At 39.7% G+C, this 26,098-nt stretch overlaps 2 protein-coding genes across 3 annotated transcripts; one reads left to right on the forward strand and one right to left on the reverse strand.

Moving 5' to 3' along the window:
• Positions 1–1,166: 1,166 nt before the first annotated feature.
• On the reverse strand, positions 1,167–24,317 carry dnajc17 (DnaJ (Hsp40) homolog, subfamily C, member 17). 2 transcript variants are annotated; one of them, XM_088400118.1, is made up of 12 exons: positions 24,113–24,317; positions 20,101–20,170; positions 19,054–19,112; positions 18,880–18,967; positions 18,588–18,664; positions 17,911–18,028; positions 17,180–17,229; positions 16,134–16,211; positions 14,951–15,031; positions 14,763–14,864; positions 1,504–1,671; positions 1,167–1,399 (listed from the first exon to the last, which is right to left on the reverse strand). In XM_088400118.1, the coding sequence occupies exons 1-11, from the start codon at positions 24,191–24,193 to the stop codon at positions 1,546–1,548; spliced, it is 930 nt and encodes a 309-aa protein (XP_088256244.1). In that variant the 5' UTR covers positions 24,194–24,317; the 3' UTR covers positions 1,167–1,399; positions 1,504–1,545. The 2 variants fall into 2 exon arrangements, with proteins under 2 accessions (XP_088256244.1, XP_088256243.1); XM_088400117.1 differs by lacking the exon at positions 1,167–1,399 and having other exon boundaries at positions 1,445–1,671.
• On the forward strand, positions 7,506–11,548 carry LOC148385430 (cdc42 effector protein 3). Its single transcript, XM_088400119.1, has 2 exons — positions 7,506–8,281; positions 9,255–11,548. The coding sequence occupies exon 2, from the start codon at positions 9,382–9,384 to the stop codon at positions 9,994–9,996; it is 615 nt and encodes a 204-aa protein (XP_088256245.1). The 5' UTR covers positions 7,506–8,281; positions 9,255–9,381; the 3' UTR covers positions 9,997–11,548.
• Positions 24,318–26,098: the final 1,781 nt, after the last annotated feature.

Consider the following 26,098-nt stretch of genomic DNA (forward strand, 5'->3'; position numbering starts at 1 on the left):
CCGGGTTTCCCCTACAATTAGAAAATTCAAAAAATAAAAATCTTTCCCCATTCCTTTAGCATCACATCTGTTTTGTGTACTCGTTCGGCTGACGATCAAAGAGGACTCCAAACAAAATAAACTGGTCAATATCAAATTGTAATCAATGGCTTTGTGTGTCCCTAAACTTACAGTATTTTGGACACTGATCAGGCTTTGGAGATATTTAATTTTGGGGGTTTTAAATTTGCTCAATAAAATCTTGGGCAATATGGATTTTACTTTATTCACACTTGCAAAATGCAATTGGTGTTTTTGTTTGTGCAGATCAAAACCAACTACCACTAAACACTTTATTCTGGAGCATCTTTTTTTGGACATGGACACCGGAAAGTGATTAACACCAGTCATTAGCATTTACTGTAAAATTTAGCCTGAGTGCAACGTTCTAATTGTGACGCATTTGTGGCTAATATATAATTAGTTGGGTCGCTGGAGTTTGATGCCCACCTATCAAGTGTAAAATTACACAATCCTTTATCCTTTGCTTGTTCCTTTCTTTTCTTTTTAAAAAGGAAATCTGCTTATTTGTACAAATGTGTTTTTGAGCAATCCCGTTTGTACCACGCCGCTGTTATGTAACAGTTAACTAACATAATAAACACCCTAACATTGTGTTTCACAGTCAATGACTTGGCAGCTAGGCTAGCCGAATTTCCACAGAAAAGGAACTACTTTGAACTGGCAGCCAAAGGACGTTCCTATGAAAGCCAAAGGCTAATCAGAGCTATTAGGATTAGCTTCGATAATACAATAGCGTTAAAATAATTTACAGCTAAATTGATGCTTCAAATTGCTCCACTGCCTCAAAATAAAGGAATGTTTTGAATCGCAATGATGGATGTTCTTGTTGTGTATTGCATACGTATAACATTCCAAGGTTAGCTTGAGGGTTGGTTCGTGGGGGAGAAATAACTTCCACATAGTCACGGACTGTGGTTTGGATGGTTATGCATCTCAGCTGCTTTCACTGAGTTACTGGACAAGTGGATGGGGCATGACGCAGCGGAGGGATTTTGGCTACATTGAAGAGATGTCTCGCTTTGCCAGATAAATCATACCCATTTAATTACATTAAGGTTTCAACAATGACTAAATTGCAACTACGTTTCACTTTCAGGATCTTAACAATTCTGCATGAGAATATATTGTTCAGTTTTGACTCGAATTTTTCCTACATCAGGAGGAAAGAAAGGAAGCTTGTGAAATAAAGAAACAATTCAGCCAATTTAAATTGTTGGTTGTGCACGCTAAAATATTGTGATCAATCATGCACCCGTACAATATCTAAGACTTTATGGAGAACATTCCATACCTGCTTCGTGTTATCTGTGAGCCCACATGACTTAACTCTGAATCTCTAGAGGAGAAAAACACCAAGCCAATTAAAATGACAAACTTTCTGTGGTCATGAAAGATTTATTTGCCTGATTTGACACAAAAGAGCACAATGAAAAATGAAACCTTAAAACAGGTGTTGTGTTTATTTGCTGCGGTCCCCTGATGCTAGGACATAGCTCCTGCTTCGTCATCCTCCTTTTGCATTTGCTCAATGAGACGCTGCCGCTCAGCTGCTTGTCTCATCTTCATCATCACCACACTTTCGTAGTCTCGTTCATTGGCCAGGGAGCCCTGGAGAAAAAAATACACACACTGTTAAAAAGAAAAAATGGTCCATCAGAATGATAACAGCAGTCACATGTGATAGGCAATACAATATAATATATATTATTTTTCCAAAAACCTTGCATTGAATTAATCTCTCTTATTTCCTCTTAACAAATATTAAGCAGTTAAGAATTTTTTTTTTTAATTTCATGGCAACAGCCTCACAGGGCAACCAAGACACAACACTGTCACCGTTCACTGTGTTTGCTTTCACAACCATTCTGCATACTGTCATCTCCTTAACCATCGCCACGGCGGCAAGCAGGGTGAATATGCCTGAGACAGCAGCCTGGAGAGCAAGTGTGACAGGGTAATTCCGTTGCCGGAGGTCATTATGCGGCCTGCATCAGGCCTGGCAGTGGCTTGGCCTCCAAAACTGTATGCTTGATTGCTTTGCGAGACTTGGGATTGCACAATGAGATTCTCCTTACGCCAGGTTGGAACATAGGCTACATGTTACTTGCTCACACTTGGACACTCACTCACACACAATTTGTGCGATTAAGGATGTCACACACACCGAGCAGCGCAAACAGAGCACGCGAAGATGGAAGTCAAGTAATTATTGTAAATGTTAGCATAATTGACCATTTCTTTTTTGGGTTTGGAGGCCAAGTGTCCTCAGAGAAAGCCGTTGTTTCATGTGATCATAGCCAGAAAGTCTGGCGGGCCAAGGAAGTGTCTCTTTAACGAGACATTGTACTGCAGGAGAGATCAAGTGGGCCTGTGTGTGAAGGTCTGGGGAAGAACTCCAGCGATCCAAAGAGGAGATGTAGGACTACGGCATCTGGAAAGCATCACGGGGGGACTCCAGCATCCATATGCTGAGCGAATGAGGGGAAGTGTTGAGGAAGAGGAGTGGGTCGGTGAGGGGAAGTTCCCCACTACTCCTCTCACGATGCGGCCCCAGGATTGAGGAAAGCTGCTATTATCATTCCAGCAATGTGAGCTCAAGCCCCTTGTCTGACACGCAACTATAAAATATCACGCAAACGCCATTAGATGGGCTAAATAACTCTCGCATCCTCAAATGAAACAGGACGCAAGCAAGCTGTTGGAAATGCACACCCAAAGTGAACTCCACTCTGCCCTCTAACGGTCACTATGGTGCAAGTCAGAACAGATATAATTTTTCATTACTAGGCTATGTCATGGAAGTCAGATGTTTTCCAGGCACAGTGTGACACATTTCCTATAAGACTAAATGATGTTTCCGTGCCCACTGTGCAGACTAACAATGTACATGTTTAGCCGGTGCATCACACTGTTAACTCAACATAGGCATGCATGCGTGCGTCGTTACAATGCCGGGGCCCACAGTGAGTAGGAGACCACAAAACAAAAACAAGGGGGCCTGTGCAAAGTCAAGGGAGGCGGGAACAAGGCCACCGCAGAGGCAGGATGGCAGTAAAACAAACACACACGCACACTGAAACAAGTGGAGGATTAGCACTGTGACATCAGCACATGGCTAGGCCTCAAAACAGCACACATCAGGCTGACCCCAGGCTAGTCATGACATCATGAATACCTCCTGTGTTGTGAGTCAGTAGAGTGTGCAAATAGACACACATAGTCTGATACTGCTTCTCAGACACAGAAGGTGGCAGCTCGTCATGCAGGTGACCACTGGGTTTTTCTATCACAAGTTGTTTTACCAACAGAACCCCGAAAAAACAAAAAAACTGACATTTTAAACCCTGATTTAAGCACTTATTAGATTTCATTTTGAATCAAGATACATGAATGCCTGGCTCACAATTTGGGAAAATGAAATGGAGCGACGATGAGTTTGCACTTTATTTTAGATTAAATATTAAATGGTTATTGGATTCTAATCTTGAAGTCACAAAGGTGTTCCAGGTTGTATTTGGCAATGGATTACTCATTAAAGCCATTAGACCGGTGATATCAAACTCATTTTTTTCACGGGCCGCATTGTAGTCATAGCTTCTTTCGAAAGGCCATTATGACCGTCAACCCAAATAAATGTATGAGCACCTCATATTATATACAGTAAAAGCTACAAAACAAATCACTCCTTTTCAAATCAGACGAGTAAAAACTGGTCAAATATTTAAAAAATATATATTAAAAGTGAAGACAATTTGCAATTCTAGTAATGACACACGAATTTGATGCACAATTTGTCTTCGCGGGCCACATAAAATGATGTGGCGGGCTGTATCTGGACCCCCGGCCTTAAGTTTGACACATATGCATTAGATGAATTAAATAGTGTCTAAGCCAAGCACAAACTTTATAGCAGTCCTTGCCAAGACAAGAAATGTCAGCCTTGTGTGTACGGACCAGTTTCTTTGCCTCGAATGCACTCGGGTGAATTTAATTAAAGAACTATTTATCTGGTGGCGTGTTGTTTTGCTAGGACTGTTTGTGCCGCAAAGATATGGCGGGGATGATTTATATGGGGTGAACCCTCATCTAGAGATTATTTGTGCACACGCTTGAGAGCAAACGTCCTTCTAAATTAAACCAAAAGGCAAACAGGTCATGCACATGCAAAAAATGATTCAACTCTTGAAATGGTGGAGGATTAATCATCACTCATTATGAAGCTCAACAGACATAAAACCACAAAGGTCTGGTCCATCACAGTGTTGTTGAAGAGCAAACACTACACAGAGATTAAGGTCCGAATCTACTTCCTGCATTTAACTATTTACATGCATGTCTTGAGAACATCTGGTTCCCGAATGGAATTCCTTTGATAAGGGAGCAAAAGCAAACGATAGTCTGCAGACATGGGTTCAATAAATACCTCCTACAGATCATTGACTGTGACAACCAGTTATACACTTCACAGGTTCTGAATACACAATGCACGATGTTGTGGAAAAATATTAGTTTATATTTTATTCCATTAAACTATATTACATTACATTTATTATATTATCACGGATGCACACAAGTGGTGCGCAGGTGCGCATGTGAACTGGAAATTGAAAATTGAGCCGTTGCCCTTGCTCGCTGCCAACATGCGTGCAGATGAAAATATAATCAGCACATACTTAACATTTTATTTTGACTCAATAAATACTGTAAAGGCTGCGGGCGGGCCAGATGTTGCCAACGGCTCCAACTTTGCCCAGATGTGCTAAGTCTTTAAGTCCGTCTATGAGGTCAATAGGACAGAAAACAATGGAAAAAAAGAAAAAACTTTGGTGCTGATTTTGAAAACCACGTCAAAATCGTGATGTATATCATATACAGTAATGCATTCGCCAATAGTTTCCCCAAAGCCATGACAATCAAGTGAAGAATGACTTAGTGCAGGTAATCAATGTTGCGTGCGGACTACAGACTTTGTAACAGTGAGAAGAGTGAAGGGAGGGGAGGGGGTTGGTACATATACTATGTAGTCATATATGCACAGGGTTGCATGTGGTCACAATACTAGACAGAATTGAGGCCTTCGGAGGGAGCTATTTGGAAACTGTTAAAGCAAAGGAAATAAACAGTGAAAAGAGAAATGGCAACGGAGGCCTGAACTTTTGGTGCCCTGGCCTTTCTCATGATGGATGGGCTAAAGGATCCCAGAAATAGCAAGTGTGCGAGGGGTTTGGCTTCTTTAATATCCAACAAGACATCGTTATAAAAGCAAAATTATGTCTTTCACGTCCTAGTCTTCCAGGAAAAGTTCTCTGATTGCAACAGATTTCCTACTGAAGAAAAAGTGGCTGTAAGACTGCAGTCTCAGCTTTGGAGATGTGAAAAAGAGGTCAGGCATGCAGGAAGAAATGACGAAAGGCCAGTTCAAAATCGATAAACAGGTAGTGTCCATTCAGTCTGCGTTGCCATGTTATCGTTTATCGAGCAGAACCGGTGGAACTGGTGGAATGCATCTATGCTTACTTGAAAGCTCTTCTCTTAATGGTAATTCCGTATCAGAAATTTCCTTAAGCCAGAATTTAGCTTAACTTGACCACCCACATTTAAGAAGTAGAAGTGTGGATTGTGACGAGGAGACTAATCCCACAGCCAAATCCACAAAGGACCTCTGAGGGTTTTTTTTTTTTTCTCTGTGCTTGCATCAACACGTAAGGACATCAGATAATATTTCTGGTAGTGTCTCACCATTCACAATCAAGCCTATTCATCTTCTAACTATGCTTGTCCTGATACAACTCTGATAGCATGCTACTCCGAGCATTAAGTCTTACCCTAAGATTCAATAATACCCCACCTGGACTTTGACTAGAGGCAGATTAGCCAGTCTTGTGATCGTAATGCCGCGGAATGTATGCACTTCCTTTTTTGTGGAGTTCCTTTTGGAGCATTGTCAAAGAAATCCAGCCTTGAGTCATTTCACTAGAGACAAACAATGATGACAAACACTGACTCGGCTGTTTCTCATCTAAATTACTGCAAGAGGATTACAAAAAGATAACGACTAGGAAATAAATTTGTTTTGGAGATGACCACAGAAAATGGGCAACTAGTCAAATAAGACGATCTATTCTTAGCAGAAGAAAATGGGTTGGTCTAGTTATGAGGATGTCATGATTTAAGGTCGGTACCCCAGATGTGCCAAAATGTGCCACCAATTTGTGTGTGGCTGCGTGTGATTCTTTCAGAGGTTGCTAAAACAATTTAGTGGATGCAACGATCCAAAGGAAAACCCGGAAAAGCTTCACTTTGGGATTCTTGCATGAGTCAAAGCAATATCTGGAAACGGTTTTATCCCGTGACATGAAAAATATGCGGAATCCAAAATTTCAAACCCAACATAGCTGCAGCCACCACACTGGCCACTCTGGTTAGGAGCCTTACACAGAAACCCAGTCAGGGATGAAGGCATCTAGATAGCATGACAACAATCCTAACACACTAAGCCTATCCTCGGTAAATCGGAAGCCGTGTGATCTCATTCCCAAATATCTGAAATAACAGTGGCTTCAGTCTGATTGCAGACAAGAGCATGAAAGCAATTCTGTGGTCATACAGTAGGTGGTTGCAGGAAAGGGTTTCTCAAAGGACAACCATTCATTAATGTTGTGCTTTACTGTTGAGTAAATGTTATGATAATTTCATTTGCGTGATTAATTGCATCTGGACTCCTGGCACCAAAAGAGAACAAGTGGGGCGACGCCTATTGTTTATTAGATGAATGTGAACGATACCGCTGGGTGATTATCACGAGCGAACAAGAGGAAACCTTTGAATATGGATGAACTCACAGTTTCATAAACATGACGGTAGTACCAGAGCAGGGTGGTAACCCCAATCAATGTACTAAATAAAATAAGAGTACCGTATTTTCCGCACTATAAGGCGCACCTAAAAACCTCCAATTTTCTCAAAAGCCGACAGTGCGCCTTATAATCAGGTGCGCCTTATATATGGACCAATATTGAGCCACTACAGCAGGAGAGTCCAAAGTCCGGCCTGCAGGCCAAATGCATATATCTTAAATATAGACAAAGTTTTAAAATGGGCCATTCATCGAAGGTGCGCCTTATATATGGACAAAGTTTTAAAATGGGCCATTCATTAAAGGTGCGCCTAATAGTGCAGAAAATACGATAAGAAAAAAATACACAGCTTCGACAGCTGCCAATTAAACACCACAAAGGGATTTTTTACCCTGTGATTTGCATCCCTCTACCACTATTGCATTCCAAAGTCAGGAGAAGTGACAATTCCGACTGTAACCGGTTATCTCTTGCTTTTATGTCTTGTGTAACCATTACTGCCTGCACACACATGTCTGTGTGCGATACTGTGCTTTGATTATACAGTGAAGCTGCAGGCCTCCGGTCAGGCAAAAGGGCCTGTAGAGTGGGACGACTTTGGGGCTTTCGACAAGCCAACGGAAATCATGAAATCAGCAGAGCAGGGAGACAATGACATGGAGATTAGGGATCAGTTAACCTCTGGGTAGCTGGCTTGTTTGCTCACTGACCGTGACTTCCTGCTTTTTACAAAGGCACACGAGACACAACTTGTTGCGCTATGGGATGTCTACCATTCTCACCCTGACATCGTAGTTGTGTACTTGAGTCAAACGTTAGATCAGTAACATAATCAGTAGCTTTACTACCGCGCCCACCTTCTGTCGTAATAGGTGCAGCCAGGTATCGAGCGGGATCTACGTTGACGCTGGTGACTAGACAACCGACTCACTGGGTGATATCATCTGACGGCTGGCAACAATCCTAGCATGTGTTGCATGTACAGTGAAGAAATACTTAAAAAAAAAAACATTCCACCTGGAGGCTGTGACGTGCTTGGACTCTGACCTCACCTGGTTTTATTGCTCAAGCAAAGACTTTTAACAGCAACATACTTGGAGGTCAGCAGAGAGAATGGGAGTTGCCACAGGGAAGGATTATTGAAGACTATCTTGATGCAAAAAGTCCTATTGTGTCACTGAGGAAAATCCCAGATTGCTACAGTTGGTTTAAGAGCCATTGAAGTCTTCTCTGCAGCAGTTGAACAAGCCTCATCATGTCAAGATTGTCAAGGTTCAGGTATGAGGTAGAACCAAGTTTCATGGCAGATTTGAGTGTGCAAGCCTGGAGTGCAAATATCCAGTATTTGCGCAAGAACATAGGTAAGAACCAATCAATCTTTGATTTATTCTTTGAATGTCAGTTCATGTTTTCAAAAGCTGGATGCCTAATCTTAAAGCTGAATCATTTATGGCTGCATTTACAGATCACTTAAGAGTGTTTCTTGGCCAATCTGCTTTAATGGGCTTCTTTAATTTAAACTTGGCTACGTTGAGTGTTTCCTGGACAAAACCTCATAGCTGAGTCTCTTCCTCGGCCAAACTGACATATTGGGATAGGAATGTTGCTCTGTCCGTGCGCTTCGATCTCCTGCTGCTACTAAAGTGTCGATAAAAGCTTTACGGGGCAACAAAACCTGTTTGCTGTAGTGGCTTACAAATTTACAAAGTGAGTGTTTCGAGTCACGAACACAGCTCTAATGTGGGCAAAGCTGTTTGGGAGACCGTAAAATCACAGACCCTGACACAATTGTCTAATCTACCCGCCAGCATTGGTCCACTCAATTTGGTTTTACTTAATGCAATAATTATAAGTCACGAAAACCTGAAAGGCTTTTCGTTTTCTTTCAACATTTTATTATTTCATGTTTGATTTCTACCAACCCACTGTTTTTTTTAATATAGCCTTGAACAATTCTGAACTCGGTTCAAATTACTCATGAAGAAAATGTTTTTATGATTCGAGTTCCAAGCTTTTTATTACATAAACACTGAATACAACTACGAACTCTACAAACATGCAAGATTCTAATTTGGGTAGCAACTTTTACTGGAAGTCTTAGGTTGCCAAAACAGACTTTCGCTGAAAGATACACAACAGACCTCACCTGCTTTAAGGGGAAAAGTGGATTAAATATTGGAATATTAAAACTTCAAAGCAAACTTGAGAACATAACAAGCACAAATGTTAACCAACACTAATGTTTACATTATGTCAAATATTTGAGATACCAAAGGAAGAAATTATTATATTGGAACCATGACAATTTATTAATTTTTTTTGTTTTTTTTGCAGATGCCAATGATGCTTCCAAATTGTCAAATTCCAAGTGTTGACTGTTGAACGAAGGACATACCAAAGGGTTCTACGACTTAATAGGACATTACAAAAAACTGTTAATTCCGCATTAAAGACTGCCAAGATGCCACTTCGAGCATCCTTGCACAGAAAACCAACCTCTGGCCGTTGGTCAAGCAGACACTCAAAGCGCAGAGAGGTTCTTTCTGTCAACATGATCAGTTTACCTCTTGCTGATTTCCGCCATATTTCACATATTGGGACAAACGCCCAAAGAGACAGCTTTGGAGACCTTTCCTTCCTAAAAGTGGGCCACAGTATGCTTCTACAAAGCTCCTTAAGTGAGCAAAATCTCTTCTTGGCCTGCTCGCCGCCACCAAAGCCACCTCGTCTGAACATGGAGGCGGAGGGCTCGGAGAGCTCCGACTGGCCTGTGGACCTTCGGGAGAATTCCAACCAGAAGAGGAAGAAATGCACCTCTATGCCACTACTGGACAGCGAGGAAGGTGAAGGTGAATTGGCGAGCAGGAACGAAAAAGGAACCGACGTTGCAACCAATCGGTTTTCCAAAGCTGGATGGGACAACTTGAGTGCAGACATAAATGGAGACTCCTCGGTGGTCGGTGACGAAATTGAAGGAAAACAGAAAGAGGAGGACAATGGCTTTTCTTTTAGCCTCGACCTGGGTCCGTCCATTTTGGACGATGTTCTGCAGGTGATGGATAAACTTCAACAGTGAATGAAATAGGAAGCGGAACAAAGAGGAATGCCATAACTCTTGGGAGAACCATGTTGAGAAACAAGAGATAAATTTGCTGACCCAATCAAAGGTAGACCAACCCCATTTCTAATTCCATTGCCTGTGGTGGCAAGTTTCGCTGTAGCTCTAGCCAGGCCACAGGTCCAAGACCTCAGAGACGAGAAAAAAAAACCTGAGCGGGCTGTTTTCTTAGCTGCGAACTGAGTCCCATACTTTGGCGAATGGCACACGAGAGAGAAAGTGATACTTCCACACATGCGGGGGGTGTCGAGGGAAGAGAACCAGAGACATCCATTACAACTGTAAAAGTCTTGATGAGGAATTAAACACAACCTTCTGACCAAACAAACCTCTGACATGAAAAATATATCACACACTCTTGCCCACATGAAAAAGGTAAATGCAAATGTTGGCACGCGGAATAAAGAAGAGAAGCTACATCTCCAGTCAGTCATCTTTCATTGGAGATAGAAAGATGGTCGTGTCAATTTGTGGGGTAAATCCAAAATATGCCACATACCAAAGTGCCACACAAGTCAAAGCCAAAATATGCCACATACCAAAGTGCCACATGGGTCATGCGTGAACCACAAGCGTCCCATTGCAAAAAAATAGAACTTGAATTTTTTTGCATGTCCGACGGAAACGGCAATGTTGTGGGCATGTCTGCACTGTATCGGTTGGGATTGCTCCTATTTTAAACTGAGTGTCATTGTCCCCGATAGTTTTTATATTTGAAATCAGAAAAACATATTGTGAAATAAAACATGTACTGTTTTGTATTTTGCAGAAGTAAAGAAATGTATATTTAAAATTCCTAAACAAATGGTTTTGTGGCCAAAACTACTTTTTGTCAACACACACTTGGGACTGGCCTTTGATGACAAAATTGTACTACTCTAGATTTTTAAAGAAAAATCCATTGTGATGAAATTAGTCTTGGTTTGCCATAATTAGGGAAAGTAAAAATGACAAGACATTACTCTAGATTTTTGAAGGAAAATCCATTGTGACAAAATTAGTCTTGGTTTGCCATAATTAAGGAAATTAAGGAACCTTTTTACGTGCAGAATAAATTATTTTCACAATTTAAAAAACAGATGTCTTTATTTTAGTGGTGCACTGGGAGGGAAAAGCATGTTGAGCAGTGGTCAGTAAAGGTACGGTGCTTTAATCAAAGTTTGTTTGTCGGAGAAACGAACCATCATGTAAAGCTATATTTGAAAAGGTAAATAAATTCTGGTATTTTACGTGAAGTCATTTGTGGGGGTAAATTGTGACAAATCACAAACTACAGCTCAACAAGTGGTCAGCCACATGATTGACTCAAGAAGAGGTTGGGGGGGCTTCAATATGTAAAATGCAATGATATTTCCTGCACAGCATGAATTTCAATCACATCTGGGATTGCTTCTCTCCATCCAAACATGTAAACTTGCTGTCATACAGAATACAAAAAACGCCGTCATCTGAGTATGGCTCTTATGATTTATGCATTTTGTCAGGGATGAAATAAACACTGAAAATATTGTTTTGGCAAATGAGAAATGTGTCCTTCTAATGTCCCAGCACAACTTGATGCTACTGAAATATATTGCAGGTTTCTTTCACACACACACACATGGCCATCTTGCGAAATTGATATTGTTTGGGCTGTCTGTCAAGTCATTTCAGAAAATGTTATCAGGTTAAAGTTGGGTTGGGACCAAAACAACCCCAAAGTAGATATTCAAAACAGGCAATCATTTTTGACATCTTGACAAGAATAAAAATCACACCATACCTTTCCAAAACAAATAAAAATGCTAACGTCTCTTTTTCTTCATCGGTACATTTCGCTTTAATCAAAACCAATACATCCTTCCTATAAACTAGAACGTCAGATTGTTTGAGCCCCCAAATGCATAATAACAATATGAAATGTTTTCTCATCTGAATTTAGTCAGAGATTGAATAAAAGGTTAAGGTTACATTCACAATGCAATGGTTTTCCCAGTTTTCCAAAGTGTCACATTTATTGTTGACACAGTGGTGCGTCATCCTATGGAAAGGTTTATTTTTTAAATTCTTATCTTAACCTCCAGGATCCCTCGCCGTTCCCTGGCCAACAGCAGAACCCAGAGTGTTTTTTTTTAGCCTTTGGTCTTGTTTGAATCCATTTCATTGTGTTGTACTAGCCTTTGATCGACAACTGACGCTACAATATGCTATGACCTGTCCTGAAAGAAAATTCTGATTTGGCATTCATTTATAATTTGCATCTCTATTCGAGTCATCACTGATTTTTACGCACACAGAACAAATTGATGGATAACCACTGTTGAAATGAGAAGTCAAGAAAAAATGTTCCTGTACAAACAGTTTTGGTAACAAATGCATGCAGCATATTTGATGACTTACATCAAGTTTATTTCCATGAGACTTTTAGACCTATCCAGAGTGAAAGTAGTAACAAACTGATGAGCTAGAAAAACAATCCCAGAGGGGAAGATCAGCTGCATCTGGTTTGTGTCATGACAAGTCAGCAATGCTGCTTCGGGATTAATCAAGCAGGGACATGCACAAGCATAAATCCTTTATGATGGATGTATTGCAGGGGACAATAAATACTTAAAATGGCAAAGTTTTGGAGAAGTTGGAAGATATGGTAAGATATTATCTGTACTATATTACGACTGTTTTGTAACATCTGATTTCATCCTAAACGATGACAAACTAGGATAGAAAACCAAAAAAACCTTCAGCTATATTTGATACTTTTGGTCTCACAAACATGTGAAACGCTGACATACATTCAAGGCTATATTATCAATTTGATTATCTCTAAAGATATGGACATTACATTTGTTATCGAAAGGATTTGGCAATCTCGGATCATTTCTGCAAATAATTTCTACAAATAATCCCAAAAGTTCACGCAACCACTGTGAATACTAAAAAAGGTACATTAATGAAAAATCACTTAGTGGATAGAATGGCTGAACTATGAATGCAGAAACAGTTGATGAACTTCTGGATAAGTTCACCTGGAAAATCTCAAATGTCCAAGATGATGTAGCTGCTATTAAAACCAGGACCATTTTATGCCAACCAAAAACACCTTGAAGGTGCACTACAAACATTTGAAATCAAAATGCAGGAAAACAAAGAGCAAAACTCCAGGTTTACGTTCACCCACTCTTTTAGGCCTCATTTTTGGGCTGTGAGTCTGTCCTGAATGTGTGTGTGTGTCTGCTCCCCGTAGAGAACTACATTTGGACTGGAAGCTATTCCTCACAAGAGCCTCTTCCTTGTGTGTTTGCAGCTGGCTGATGTGAAGAGGTGATATCGGGATAAATAACAGGAGAGGGATCTAATTGTTTGATTTCAGATAATATCCAATGAGATGGGTCCTCTAAGGTTTTAGCCACCGACCTTAAACCAGATGTGGATCAACATTATGTCATGTGGGGCCTCCTTACACTTCCCAGAGAAGACTAATTTGAAAATCCCCCAACAACTGTGTCCTTTTCAGTCTCAGGTGCAGAGTTAAATCGATGAAGCAATCGTCTTTGGATATCAGTAAGGCTAACTAGGTTACTGTAATAACATTTCAAAAGATTAGCGTGACAATTCCCAGTGCAAAGCCTAAATCTCCCTTAGCGAGGGGACATGAGGGGGTGAATCCGAGTTGTTTATCTCTGGAGACTCGGAGAGGTGATGGGGTAATTTAAGTGGGTGATTGACTTGATACAGCGGCTTGGTAAATGCAGGCACAAAAAATAGCTAAATTATGGACTACCAACTGGCAATACATTTCAAGGTGATCAAGATGTGCATATTAAATTTGAACATTACCTTCCTTCTGCAATTCATGTTTATGTTTCATTCAGTACCAGATATTTTGAGCCCCTTTTTTGCCTTAATACTAAAAAAAAAATGAAAAAGAAAATCCAAGTACCGTATTTTCCGGACTATAGGGCGCAGCGGACTATGAGGCGCACCATTCAGATTTTTAATCCAAATCAAATCATTCTCCATTTTATCTTTTTTATTTCAACTTCAGACGCAATAAATTACTTTATAATCACAAAATAATGATCCATAGTCTTTTTGATTCATGATTCATAGTCTTCAGCGGGCCACTAATGATTGATTTCATGACACAATGCTTCGGGCCAGTTAAAATTTAGGAATTTGGTCCATTTATAAGGCGCACCGGACTATAAGGCGCACTGTCGGCTTTTGAGAAAATTTTAGGTGCGCCTTATAGTCCGGAAAATACGGGACATGGAGTCGGAAAAGACATAATTATGTCTTAAGGAGCGAAGGGTTTCAATTTCAGGAGCGTCTAGTGACATGTGCTAGCTTAACATTATAGCACGGTGCGCCGTCTGGGTCATGTGAAGAACAACATGACTGGGGCCCTTCAGGTCAGTACCACTAATGAGCAGCGGACCGAGAGGCTTGGAGCCAGCACCGGCTCACACTCTCTCCTCTTCAAATCAAATAAACTGAAGATCATTTGACCAAACAAATGGTTCAAAGTCAGGCAATAGTAGCAAAAGCCTGGCTGCACTCTTTGCACCAATGATACGCAATAAAACCGCTGAAGGTTTACATACCTCTCTTTTGTGGGAAAGTGTTTAAAAAACGGTATTTTTATTGCGAGCAGTCCCGTGAGAAGATATTTCTAATAAAAAGCTGGTGTATATTCTGAAAGGCGGATAGATTTCCAACATTTTTAGGTTCGCGTATATCTGTACCTGTGTTAACTGAGATGCAGGATCAACTTCTGGCTGGCCTTCGAGCCAAGATATCTTCAATGGATTTCCACTCAGGCCACTTTCATTCTTTACTGCCAGCTCCTAAGGATAAAAGTTTGTGATTATGCATTACATATTATAATTAACAAATAAAATAAGGGTTGTTCGAACATGAGTTGGATACTTACAGCTGCCCGCACAGTTGCAAATTCAACAACAGCGCTTCCTTTCTTCTCACTTGATACCATCACATTCAAAACTTCTCCATACTAGAGGTGAGAAATGAGGGGGGGGCGGGGTCAAACGGGGTAAGAGATGACCATGAAAATTAGAGGCTCATTTCAAAATCATATGAAATGCGACAGAATGTTGGAATAAAAAGCTGAGTTTCAATTTGGACTTGGTGGCTGAACATACAAATGTAAAGGACCGAGTCAGCCAGGCGAAGAATAGAAATTGTAATTTCATCAGCTCAGAATAATATCAAACACAAAAGCACCTCCACTGATCTGATTTGAGCCAATAACACAGGCCAGAAGTCATCCTTTTAGACTCCAATTCTACCAAACAAAACAGAGCTCCAATGTTAATATTTTTTTTTAAATATTACTCTTTAGCAGACTCTCAAAGGAGTTCAAACAACGAGGATATATATTATTCAAAACGCCACGAGGACACTCCACATTCCATACTTGTTTTCCCACACCGCGGTGGCTATTTCTCTTACTCAAACCATTAACTGTCACTCATTACAGCTTGCCATGTCAAACAAAGATTTTTTTTTTCCTTCCCCCCCCAAAAAGCTTCATTTCCCACAGTCTTAACTCTAACAGCCATCCCACCTAGGCTCCTCTCAAATGCGTGCGTGCTAGGGAGAAATTCAAACGCCAGCTTGACGTCAGTGACACTTGCCCTATCCTCATTTGAGGCCGGCATACTCCCCAGCCTTGCAATACTCATGATGGAAGTATAAGGTGGTGCCTGGGTTGCATGAGAAGAGCACATTTCCTCATGCCTCCCTTAATCACCTGGTAAGAGGGGCACAAACAATGGCGTGCACGCCTTTAAAAGGGCACTGCAACATTGCCCTCAGCACTTTCACCACAACAAAACTTAATGGGCCTTGTTTAAAAGGAAGGGGGGAAAAATTTGAACTATCCGCAATTCTCAAGTCATGCAGGCCTCTAATGCAGGTTTGATAGCTTGGAGCACTGCATTAAAAGTAGGGTTTAAAAAAATAGTTTTCCTGCAATGTTTTATGCAAACAATCTCGTCATAGTAAAGGGCATAAATGTGATTTGTAACAATTATTTCCAATGTCCTTTCAAAGAGTTCACTTTTCATAAGCAACCCTTTGTCATCTGTCATTACCTTTTGTAGAAGTTTAAGAATGAAATCTTGAGAGTAGCCACCATTTGTACTGTCCTCCTTTTTACACTTCCACTTCAGCTGAAAAGAAAATAGAAGTTAGTGAGAATGATACCTTGGAAGAAAAAAAAAAATCATGAAATCAAGAGGTGCAGGGAGTAGATCCATGTTATCATGACAGACTTCTTAAAAGCTTGATGTTTAGCGGAATATTTTGGGAGAGCCATATTTTTAACTCAGCCTCGATTCCCACCATGTTACATGATGTTGCTTTAGTGAATACTGGCCAAGCCTTCTTTGCAACGCCCGCAAAAAAGCTTGCGCCATAGCCACGACATTCATGAGTTCCTTTGCTGCTAAAAGCAGATCTTGCGCAACCTCTCCAATCAATCACAGAGTTACGGCCCAGCAAACATCACAAAATAAAGCTTTATTATTAATGGCAAGCACAAAGTGTTTATTCAGCTCCAGCTCTGTTAGCTGTCAAAGAAAAGGCTGAATTTCTGGGAATGTGAATGTTTATGCAGTTACTTTTACAAAAAATAATGGTAAAAGTGAAATGTTGAGGATTTGCTTGATGTGATGCCTAAGGTTGCGTCTCACGATACTCTCCGTTCAAATTAAATTAATGATTATGATACAACTGAATGAAAGCACTTAACACTGAATTATCAAAAGGGAATAACAAAAGATTTTTAATTTCAAAGTGTTGTCAGGGATGAGAAGCCTTTCCAACACAAACTCAGTACACATGAAATTTAATGTACTAATAATTCAAGTCCATGAACACGGGCCCTGACATCGTCCGCCATGGGGGTTGTAGTTTGTTATTCTAACTGAGCACAAAAATGTAAGGGAATTCCCTCCTGCACTGGACAGCTATCAATTTTTAAAAGCAGATTTAAAAACATTAGCTAACATCCCTAGTGTCTGTAAACATTTCAGACCACAAATAAAAAGAGCTATATAACGAGCCGTACTTTAGTAGGCAATTTCAAATGTCTGCTAACATCAACGGATAACTGAAATTACCGCTCGATTATGAATACCTTCAATTTAGGGGTGACTTTGCTCTTAGAACATCTTCCCGATGCAGAGTCTGGAAGGGAGAAAAAAAAACAGAGGGCGTTAAGTTGAAGAAGTTAAAAGATAAAAAAAGATATATACTTTTGTTCAGGCAGCCACAGAACTCATGCATATGGATAACCATTGTCACATAAAGAAAGCCACAGAATTATGATCTATGAGCGAGAGAGAGAGAGAGAGACGACTTTGGGGGGCCCGACTGCAAGTTAAAGATGTGCTGACTTTGCATGAGTGATTGCACAACCACAAAAAGAGGCCTAATTTCAGGCCAACACTCCCACTTTCTTTTACCTTCACGCACATCTATACAATTGATTTATGACCCCCCCCCATGTCTCCAAAATGGGAACACAGGAGATTTTGTGCAAAAATATGCTCATGAGGTCAAGTTTGAGTTGCGTGCGTGCGTATGTGCTTGATGTTTGACATTCCTATATAAGCATGCCAAAATGTCTACCTGCCAAGAAAATAAGACTTGTCGATTCCAAAGTGTTATAACACATAGCCACATATCTAGTTATTGTTTTTGTGTGACTAATATCTGGTAAAAACCTGCGTGCCTGTTGACAGCTCTACTGATAGTTTGATTCACTCAAATAAGAAGAAAAAAGATTTTGTTTTACATTTCATGATGTTTCGTTTACGTTGGCAACTATCCCAATGGATGAGATTGTAAATAAAAAAATGGAAGTACTTCTGTGACTGTAGTTTCCCGTGTTCTGCTGTTCTTCTCGTTCTCTTTGGATCTGCTCTCTGATGAGCCTCTGTTCTTCCTCAAGCTGTCTGGATCCCTCCTCCCTCAAACGATTAATCTGGTGGAGAAAAAAAAAAGACATACAATACAAAGATGTAATAACTTTGAAGACTGGAAAAATATGAATCTTGGCATTTCGTTGAACAACAATTAATCTCTGTCAATACCACATTCATAAAGTAAAAAAATAATAAATCAGTTACAGAAGATGAAGTTTACATAAAATTCCTGCATTCATTATTAAAAATGATACATTTTAACCAAGACTGAGTCAAAGATGCGAATAGTGATATCTTGGGCCTTGATTGAAAATAGGACAATGCCCCCTACTGGTGGGTTTCTCTCCACCAAGGCAAGAGGCCATATAACGTGATGCTATGCTATGACTCAACCTGGAAGCATGCACGCTATTTTCATTTATCATTGCGTTTCGGAATTAAGTGTGGCGAGTCATGCAATACCACCTCAAGGGTTTACACATAATTATGCTATGTGATGAAAAGATGGAGCATCTGTTTACAGCCCCAAACTTGGCAAGTTTTCAGCTCAATAAGAATCAAGAAATTGAACAGAATGAAAACTATTCAAGTAAGCTCCTGAGTGATAGTCTCTCTCACCTCTTCTTCAAGTGTCCTTGTAATTTGGACTTCATCTTGGGTCTGGAGTTCTGCTTGTCGCTCTCTTGCCTCAAGGTCTGTGAAGCGCAGAGGTAAAGTAAGTCAGCCGTCTACACATATATAAAATCTGTAAATCTCAACTTTACATTCATGTTTTGATGTGAAACCAAAAGAAAGCAATTAATCGCTCCTTTGGAGTGTCATATGACACTTTGAAAAAATAATAATAATAATGATGTGATGAATAACAACACAAACCAGTTGCAATTGAACTCATCTACAGGGAACCTACCAAGCTTAATCTTCTTTCTCTTGTCATCAAGTTTGCGGTTCCGTTCTTCCGCTTGTTTTTTGGCAGCACAAATCTTATCATAGGCGGCCTGAAAACATCATCGTGAATGTTACGATAAATGATTTTTTTGCATATCGCAAGGGCCTACAGGAAGGAGGGGGAGCTTGCTCCTACCTTGGCAGCAGCATCGGTCAGCACCTCCAGAGCCTGAGACAATTGGTGAAAGAGCTCCGCTAGAGCAAAGCACAGAGAAAAGCAAAAAAAAATATTGAAACTGAATCCCACATGATGTGTTTCTTTCATAAAAATCAAACTGCTCAATTTGCATTTTTGATGCATGGCGCTTGATGACGAGTGCCAAGACAGTCACATTATCTCCAGTGACAAGCCTGTAACACAGCACCAGCTTCAATGTCTTTGATTAGCGCGCCGAGAGGGGCCAACGCCGCAATCATCGCTACCACGCAATGTTCCCCACCGCCTCAGTTGTCATCCGACACACACACACACACAAAAGCATACAAAAAGACCACAAGTGCTCCCTATCATGCAACACTACTGCACTATACCAGCCAAACTTAATCATTCTCTTATGGGAAGCCTGGCAGGCCAGTATGGTTACTCCCAGTTGGGATTGGCAAATTTGAACTAACAGAAGGCTATGGAGATCATACTGCCAGCAGAGGTCAGGTTACCTAAACGTAACAAGCGACAATGAAATCCGACTGAGAGGTAGTTCTAGCTGTCACGAGAAAAAAAAAAAAAAAAAACGTGACCCTTTGACGCAACCTTCCCATCTCGTGCGATTGGGACAAAGTCTGTCCATGTGTGGGTTCAAATGTTGGGGCCCTCCAAACCGCTTCTTTTCCATTTCTGGGAAACCGACCCCCTGCTTTTACATTATCCATCTCAACCCCCAAGCCCACCAATTTCCCTCTTTCTCCCGCATGACATAATCAAGAATTATCTGAGCCGTCCAAAAGCCACATAAACCTCACATGAAACACTGGCTCGTCTTTTTTTCCAAGGTGCCTTTTTCACCGCCTGACAAAAAAAAGGTATACACAGATTTCCTTGCGTGATTATACATCTGCTGGTTAGCGAGCGTTTGTAAAACGATCCAAGAAAGCAAAAAAAAAAACGTATGTAATATGAGTGGGTCCATCGACAACTAAATAGATCTTAAATTGATTTTTACGGATATTGAACATTTAAACTTACCTGCTTTTGGATTGTCTGGGTTCTTGTCCGGATGGCATTTCAAAGCTTTCTGTCGATAGGCTTTTTTGATCTAAGTGAAGACAAGACACAAAAAAAAAAGTAAAGTATGTACGTCACAGTTGGACATGTTCAACAGAACACACACAAAAAAAAAAAACACTACACTTTGGCAGAGGTTTAAGCAAAGGTAAAAATAAAATTCTATCTTTCCCAATTGTCTGTGTTTAACTTAAAATCAAAGTCTGTTTTCTTTGGATGAAATCAACACCTGAGCGGATTCTGTTTTATGTCATTCTGACACATTCGTGGAAAGGAACTTGGGCGGCACATGCTACAGTAAACTACCCATGAAAGTTTGGGTTTGTAATATACATCTGAAAATGTAATCCATGTAAGAACACGTTTTAGGATCAGTTGGTTATATGAAGCATTCTTATCCATCTTGGAATTAGTTAGTTCTCAATAAAAGAAGCGAGTAGGCGATGAGACACTCTGGAGCTGCCTGTATAAAAATATGTCATTTGTTTTTCTTTGCACAAGTTATAATTATACTCAGGCAGCTTTGTCTCTGTTCTGCATTATGTTCCGATAGCTCCTTTCAGCATAAATCAGTCTCCTGCCAATTCGTTACAGGTCAAATGAAGCACCTCTCATTAGTCATTTGCAACAAGTACCTTGGCCCACTGGCATGAACGTGCAGCTTTTCTTCTCGTGCTGACTTTACTTGGGGGCGTGTGGTAAGAACCACAAATCTAGTCTTCTCACTCCATTTTGTTTCATGTACACTTCAAACAATAAACAGCTCAAGGAGAGACCAGTCATCATTAGGAAGCCTTTTGCCTTGGTGCTTGGCAAAGACTTTATACGGCTTCAAATTGACACGCAAAGCTGGGGAAAGGTGCCATACACACGCTTAGCGTTGCTCGAAGCCGACTTTCTCTCTTTTTGCCTCTTTCTGCCTTTTCTTCCCTTTTTTCTGCTGTAAAATTTCAAATTGGAACATTGTAATTCATTGACATTCAAGCAATGAAGAAGTGAGCAATTAGGAAGAAGGCAGATTCTTTAAATCACTCATTAAATGATTGAAAAGCTTCATTTTTTTGTATTTTTGATCACATTAAAACAATTTTGAGAACAAGAAAGAAACATTGAGGAAAAGGATGATGATGATGTGAAATTTTATACAGTACACTTTTTTTTTTTAAGTTAAAAAGTGCAGATTTCCAAATTCCAACTCTATTTATCACGTTTGTCATCTGCAGCACGTAGACAAGATAAACAACATGTCCATTGAAATGCTGTAAAGTCAGCAGATGTTGAACAATGTTGATGTTTAACAATGTTAGGACAAGCTGAGCTGTTTGACTACTAGACTCTCATCAGTATTGTTGTCTGGCAGGGAGCAGCTACGTTGCACATCATCATCATTGCCTCACTTCACAATTCAACAAAAAAAAATTTCTGTGTCATTTTGGGGCTATTTGAAATTCCGTTGAACTTTAGTTGGAAGGCCAGCAAATGTTAAAGCAGACTACAGGAGTCGGACTTGGTGAGAAAAATGTCTGCTATGCCCCGAAACCAGAAAGAAATAAAGACACAAAAGGGGAAAAATACTCCTAAAGAGACAATACAATACTAATAATCCAAATGTATATTGTCTGTTTATGCCATAGACAACTCTCATGGCTGCTTTTGTATTCATAGGCAGGCTGACAACTGACACGACTAAGAGGAACAAGATGAATAACTTGGTTTTTGTGGGAGGAATAGTTGGGTTTCTTGAAACAAAAACAGTAGGGGACTCGGAAGACAGCAAGAAGAAAGTGTCATTGTCAGTTATAATCACCATGCAAACAAGCTTCGGTCATAAAACACGAGTCGTGGCTTTATGTAGTATCTAATAAATAAGTCTGCTGTGTTCTTAATTCAAATACAGTATATGTCAATGTCATGGCGATATCACCAAATTTCTTATTTGGGTCAGGACCACACTTTTTTTTTTTTTTTCAGGAAAACTCTGCTTTAAATCAATTGCGGCCTCTAATATTTTTGTAGCACCACTTAAGTTTTTTTATGAGTACATCTGCTGCTCGGGGGAAAACTAAACATCAATTATATGTGCTGAAAATGGGCTGTGGAGGAAGTGTACATAAGGAGGAAGAACATAAAATATGTTATAATCGCGCTCAATGAAATGGAGGGGAAAAGGCTTCTATAAAACAGGCTCAAGTGCATCTATTGCAAATAATAAGTAATGTCAGATGCTCTTAGTTTGCAAATACATCTTCTGAGCGTGTAGCCTGTCAACTGCAACACAACAGGTATGACTATATTTCAAATCCAACACACCACAAGATATGGTGGTTATAAAAATGGTGGCATGTATGGGAGTTTAAGATTAGGGGATGCTTTGAGAATAATTGTCAATTTGTTTGGTATATGTGAAGCCCTTTGAGACTGCTTGTAATTTAGGGCTATATAAATAAACTTGACTTGACTTGTACGTAGCGGCTCCCATTTAACACGAGTTTGAATGTGGCTGAACCGCTCCAACTCCAATTCTAAAAGGGTGTGCACACTTTTGCAACCACATGATCTCAATTGTTTATTTTTCACACCCCCTCTCAAAAAGCTACTTTTTTTAAATTGGCCAATAAAAGTCATAGATCACATTATTTGTGGTAGATGTTTTATAATTTATCTTGGTCATATTTTTTGTACCACCAAAACGTGGCATTTAAACAGGATGTGTAATCTTTTAGCGACTACTGAGTATTGCGTGGCGTCTTGCCTATTGACTTTGTCTCACCAAGTAATCAGTGAAAGGTTAAATCTTCCTTGAGGTCATTGAGATCTAATGTTTTTCTTATATACGTGCACACAAAGTATAATATGTACATATGTGCACCCCGCTATTATAATAACACTAGCCAATCATAGAGTCAAACATGCCAGCTACCGCAGCATTCATCGGAAGTGACAACAAAATGGAAGCAGAAGATGAAGAATGCAAATCTCATATGTCGATGCCATGGCAAAGTCCACAGAAATGTGATCTGAGATGAGCCGCTTCCCTTCTTTGTGATAAACAACATAACAGCAGTGATCCAAATAACTGCCCATCAGCTGACATCTGTCTTCATCAAAGCCCCCCACAGACTAAATGTACAGGCCACAAAAATGTCCCACCCCTCACAGCAATCAACAGACCTCACAGAACCAGTCTACTGTGTTTTAGAATCTTATTTCTGGCGCCGAAACCACCACTAAGTTCTTGCAGCATTATCCTCTGTAAAAGACAGAACTTTTTTCCCAATTAAGTAATTGACTGTATTCTGGCAGCACTGTTGATTTGCCATCTCGCTTGTGGATTTTAGATTTTAGATTGCATGGATGGAAGGTGATCACCAAGGAGCTGACTATATAATGATCAGCAATGTAAAATAGAATGAAGAGGAAAATGGACCCAAGTTATCTGAGACGAAGGCAATTAGTATCATTTAATTAGTACACAGTGGAGAATGATGTCCACTAATTTGCACTGATATTCATATTCATGCATGGAGCTAACTTCAGGGTAAAATTGAAGATCACGTCAATCATAGTCCATGTTTTTTCCCTTTCGAGTCATTTTTGTGAACCACGAAAACTGGTGCAGCGTCTCCACCTAGCGGCCTTTTGAATCAACTACACGCGATACAGACAGCGTTTGGTGTATTATTTTGGGGTCGTATTGCTCTTAAAACCTCACCTTCTTTCTTGATTATTCCTTATAAACAATTGTTAACACGGGCGGAAAACAACATATATGTCAGAGAACGCTAGAAACATGTTGATGCTCCATGATTTGCTGCTTAGAGACATCAGATATGCTATGCTGATTTTTTCTTTATTCACGTAAAATTTTCCAGGTTGATAAGTAAATAAATACTCTGCAAATAATACGTCATCGTTATTTGTAAACATGGACCACCTTAGTAAATCGTATCCACCGGTAAGATCGTTTACGTACCTCTTTTGATGTAGCAGTGTTTTTAATCTCAAGCAAACCATAAAGGTCCAGCTGCAGAATATCCTTTGCCTTTGCAGACATTTCTTCTCACCGTAAGTTTATAATATTACTAATGCCGCAAAATTCAAGAAAAGCTGTGAAAACAACGTCCGGTTGCACAAATGTTAGTAGTTGTAGTCGGCGCTTTTTAATGACGCAATGCCCGGCGCATATCATTCTGGGAAATGTTGTTCTTTTATGTGCTTCTTCGCTTCAAGCGCCGTTGAGTTGCATATTTCATAAAAACGAGAAAATGAGACATGCAAACTCCACACTAACCCAGCTTTACTTACATAAATCTGTAATACTTACTCCTAGACCCGTGTAAATAAAAATTATATAAATACAATCACGCATATACTGCCAAAGTAATATTCTTTATTGTACAGCAGATTTGTCTGAAATCACGAGATATCAAGAACAAAAAAAATTCACAATAATTTCAATCAGGGGTTTAATACGAGTGAAAATCGGCTTTTGTTCTTCTGCAATTCTGTGGAACTCTGATCATTCCACTTAATGGCCAAGCCAATCCATTCTTGCGACATTTCCTGTAAGCAGCAGGATCTGCCCTGATCTGAATCAGCAAACATGCCTTGACTCGTGTTGGACAACCATATCTGTTCTAAAAGCTACTTGGCAAATGAAATGTCATGAAGAATCTCATGCATTTACCGAATAAAGTCAAATGTCTCATATTGCCTTTTTTAAAGATTGACATAATTTGTGATCACCTGAATCCATCATCAATATAACTGTATCCTATTATTAGTGAGACAAAAGACACTCTTAGAATAAAATTATTTGGTCTGCATGCATTTTTGTTTATTTAAGTCCCAAGTTTACACAAGGTGGATCAGTTGTCTCAGCTTAAAAGAAATGTTAACTTAAGTGTTTGCAGATACAATATAAAATGATGCATAGAGCTGAATTGCAGCAATCGTTTGTTTACTCTTGTGTTTTATCAGTGCTTTCTAATAATGGCCCCTTGTTCCTCCAGATGGACAAACTCTCACTGTGATAACACTGTAGGCTCCAGCTACACAATAAAACAATTATTTTTCTTGCAGGGAAAGCATCTTCATTGTAGAGCATCTTCAATCATAGTTTTCTGTTATTGTGGACCACTGAAAATTATCAATATATTTTTTTATGTTCTGCTAATATATTCGTATTTTGCCTAATTTTAAAATCTTTTATCAATAACTAGGACTGGGATGGGCAATTTAAGTGCTGGAAGGGGCCACAATTTTTCACAAGTCCTACCAGGGGTAAATATGGACATAGTATTTGCATACATGCAAAATAAATGTTTTAATACATTTCATCAAATATTTTTCAATGCATGCAAAAAAATCCACTATACTAAAAAAAAAAGGATTTGAAGCAAACAAAAAATAACCACACACTGTATTTTTGTTTTCAAAGTAAATGTCTTGCATAAAAAATAGCATTCAAGCATGGTTCAAAACTCCTGCACAAGAAAATAACTTTAAATGCAATTAATCAAGGTGCCACTCAGATTTTGATTAGGACAATCGCTTCTGAAAACTAGTGATTGACAGATTAAAATTAAATATCATGCGTCTTTTTTTGTTCTTGCAATGTGCAAAACCAGTCTTGATCAGTCCCACTTTTAACGATAACTTTCCACTTCATCGCAGCTTGCTTATCTTCATTGTTGTCAGTGGGGAAATGCAAACCTACTGGCTTGGCATGATCCCTTGGGCCGTGGCAGGCTTGACTTAAATTACGAAACATCTTAGTTATTTTTCTTCAGACAAGATCGGTCTAGACCAGGGGTTTACTCAGAATGCTGAGCAAGGCCAAGATAAAAATCATTGTTTTGTAGATTACGAAAGTATGTGACGAACCATCAAATTGTTTCGTTTTTGAGGAATGAGTCAAGTGGTCTGCATGAGTTCGGCTCCAGCCTCCGGGATGGAG

The sequence above is a fragment of the Syngnathus floridae genome, chromosome 16 (assembly GCF_059516105.1).
Source record: "Syngnathus floridae isolate MCC-2025c chromosome 16, RoL_Sflo_1.0, whole genome shotgun sequence".
Classification (NCBI taxonomy): Eukaryota; Metazoa; Chordata; class Actinopteri; order Syngnathiformes; family Syngnathidae; genus Syngnathus; species Syngnathus floridae.

Coding starts and splice junctions, on each gene's coding strand:
- LOC148385430 (XM_088400119.1), top strand. CDS start 9,382: ATGCCACTTCGAGCATCCTTGCACAGAAAACCAACCTCTGGCCGTTGG.
- dnajc17 (XM_088400118.1), bottom strand. CDS start 24,193: ATGTCTGCAAAGGCAAAGGATATTCTGCAGCTGGACCTTTATGGTTTG. Junction 17,230..17,910: donor GGGAAACTACAGTCACAGAA/GTACTTCCATTT, acceptor TCTCCCTTCCAG/ACTCTGCATCGGGAAGATGT. Junction 15,032..16,133: donor TTCTTAAACTTCTACAAAAG/GTAATGACAGAT, acceptor TCTCACCTCTAG/TATGGAGAAGTTTTGAATGT.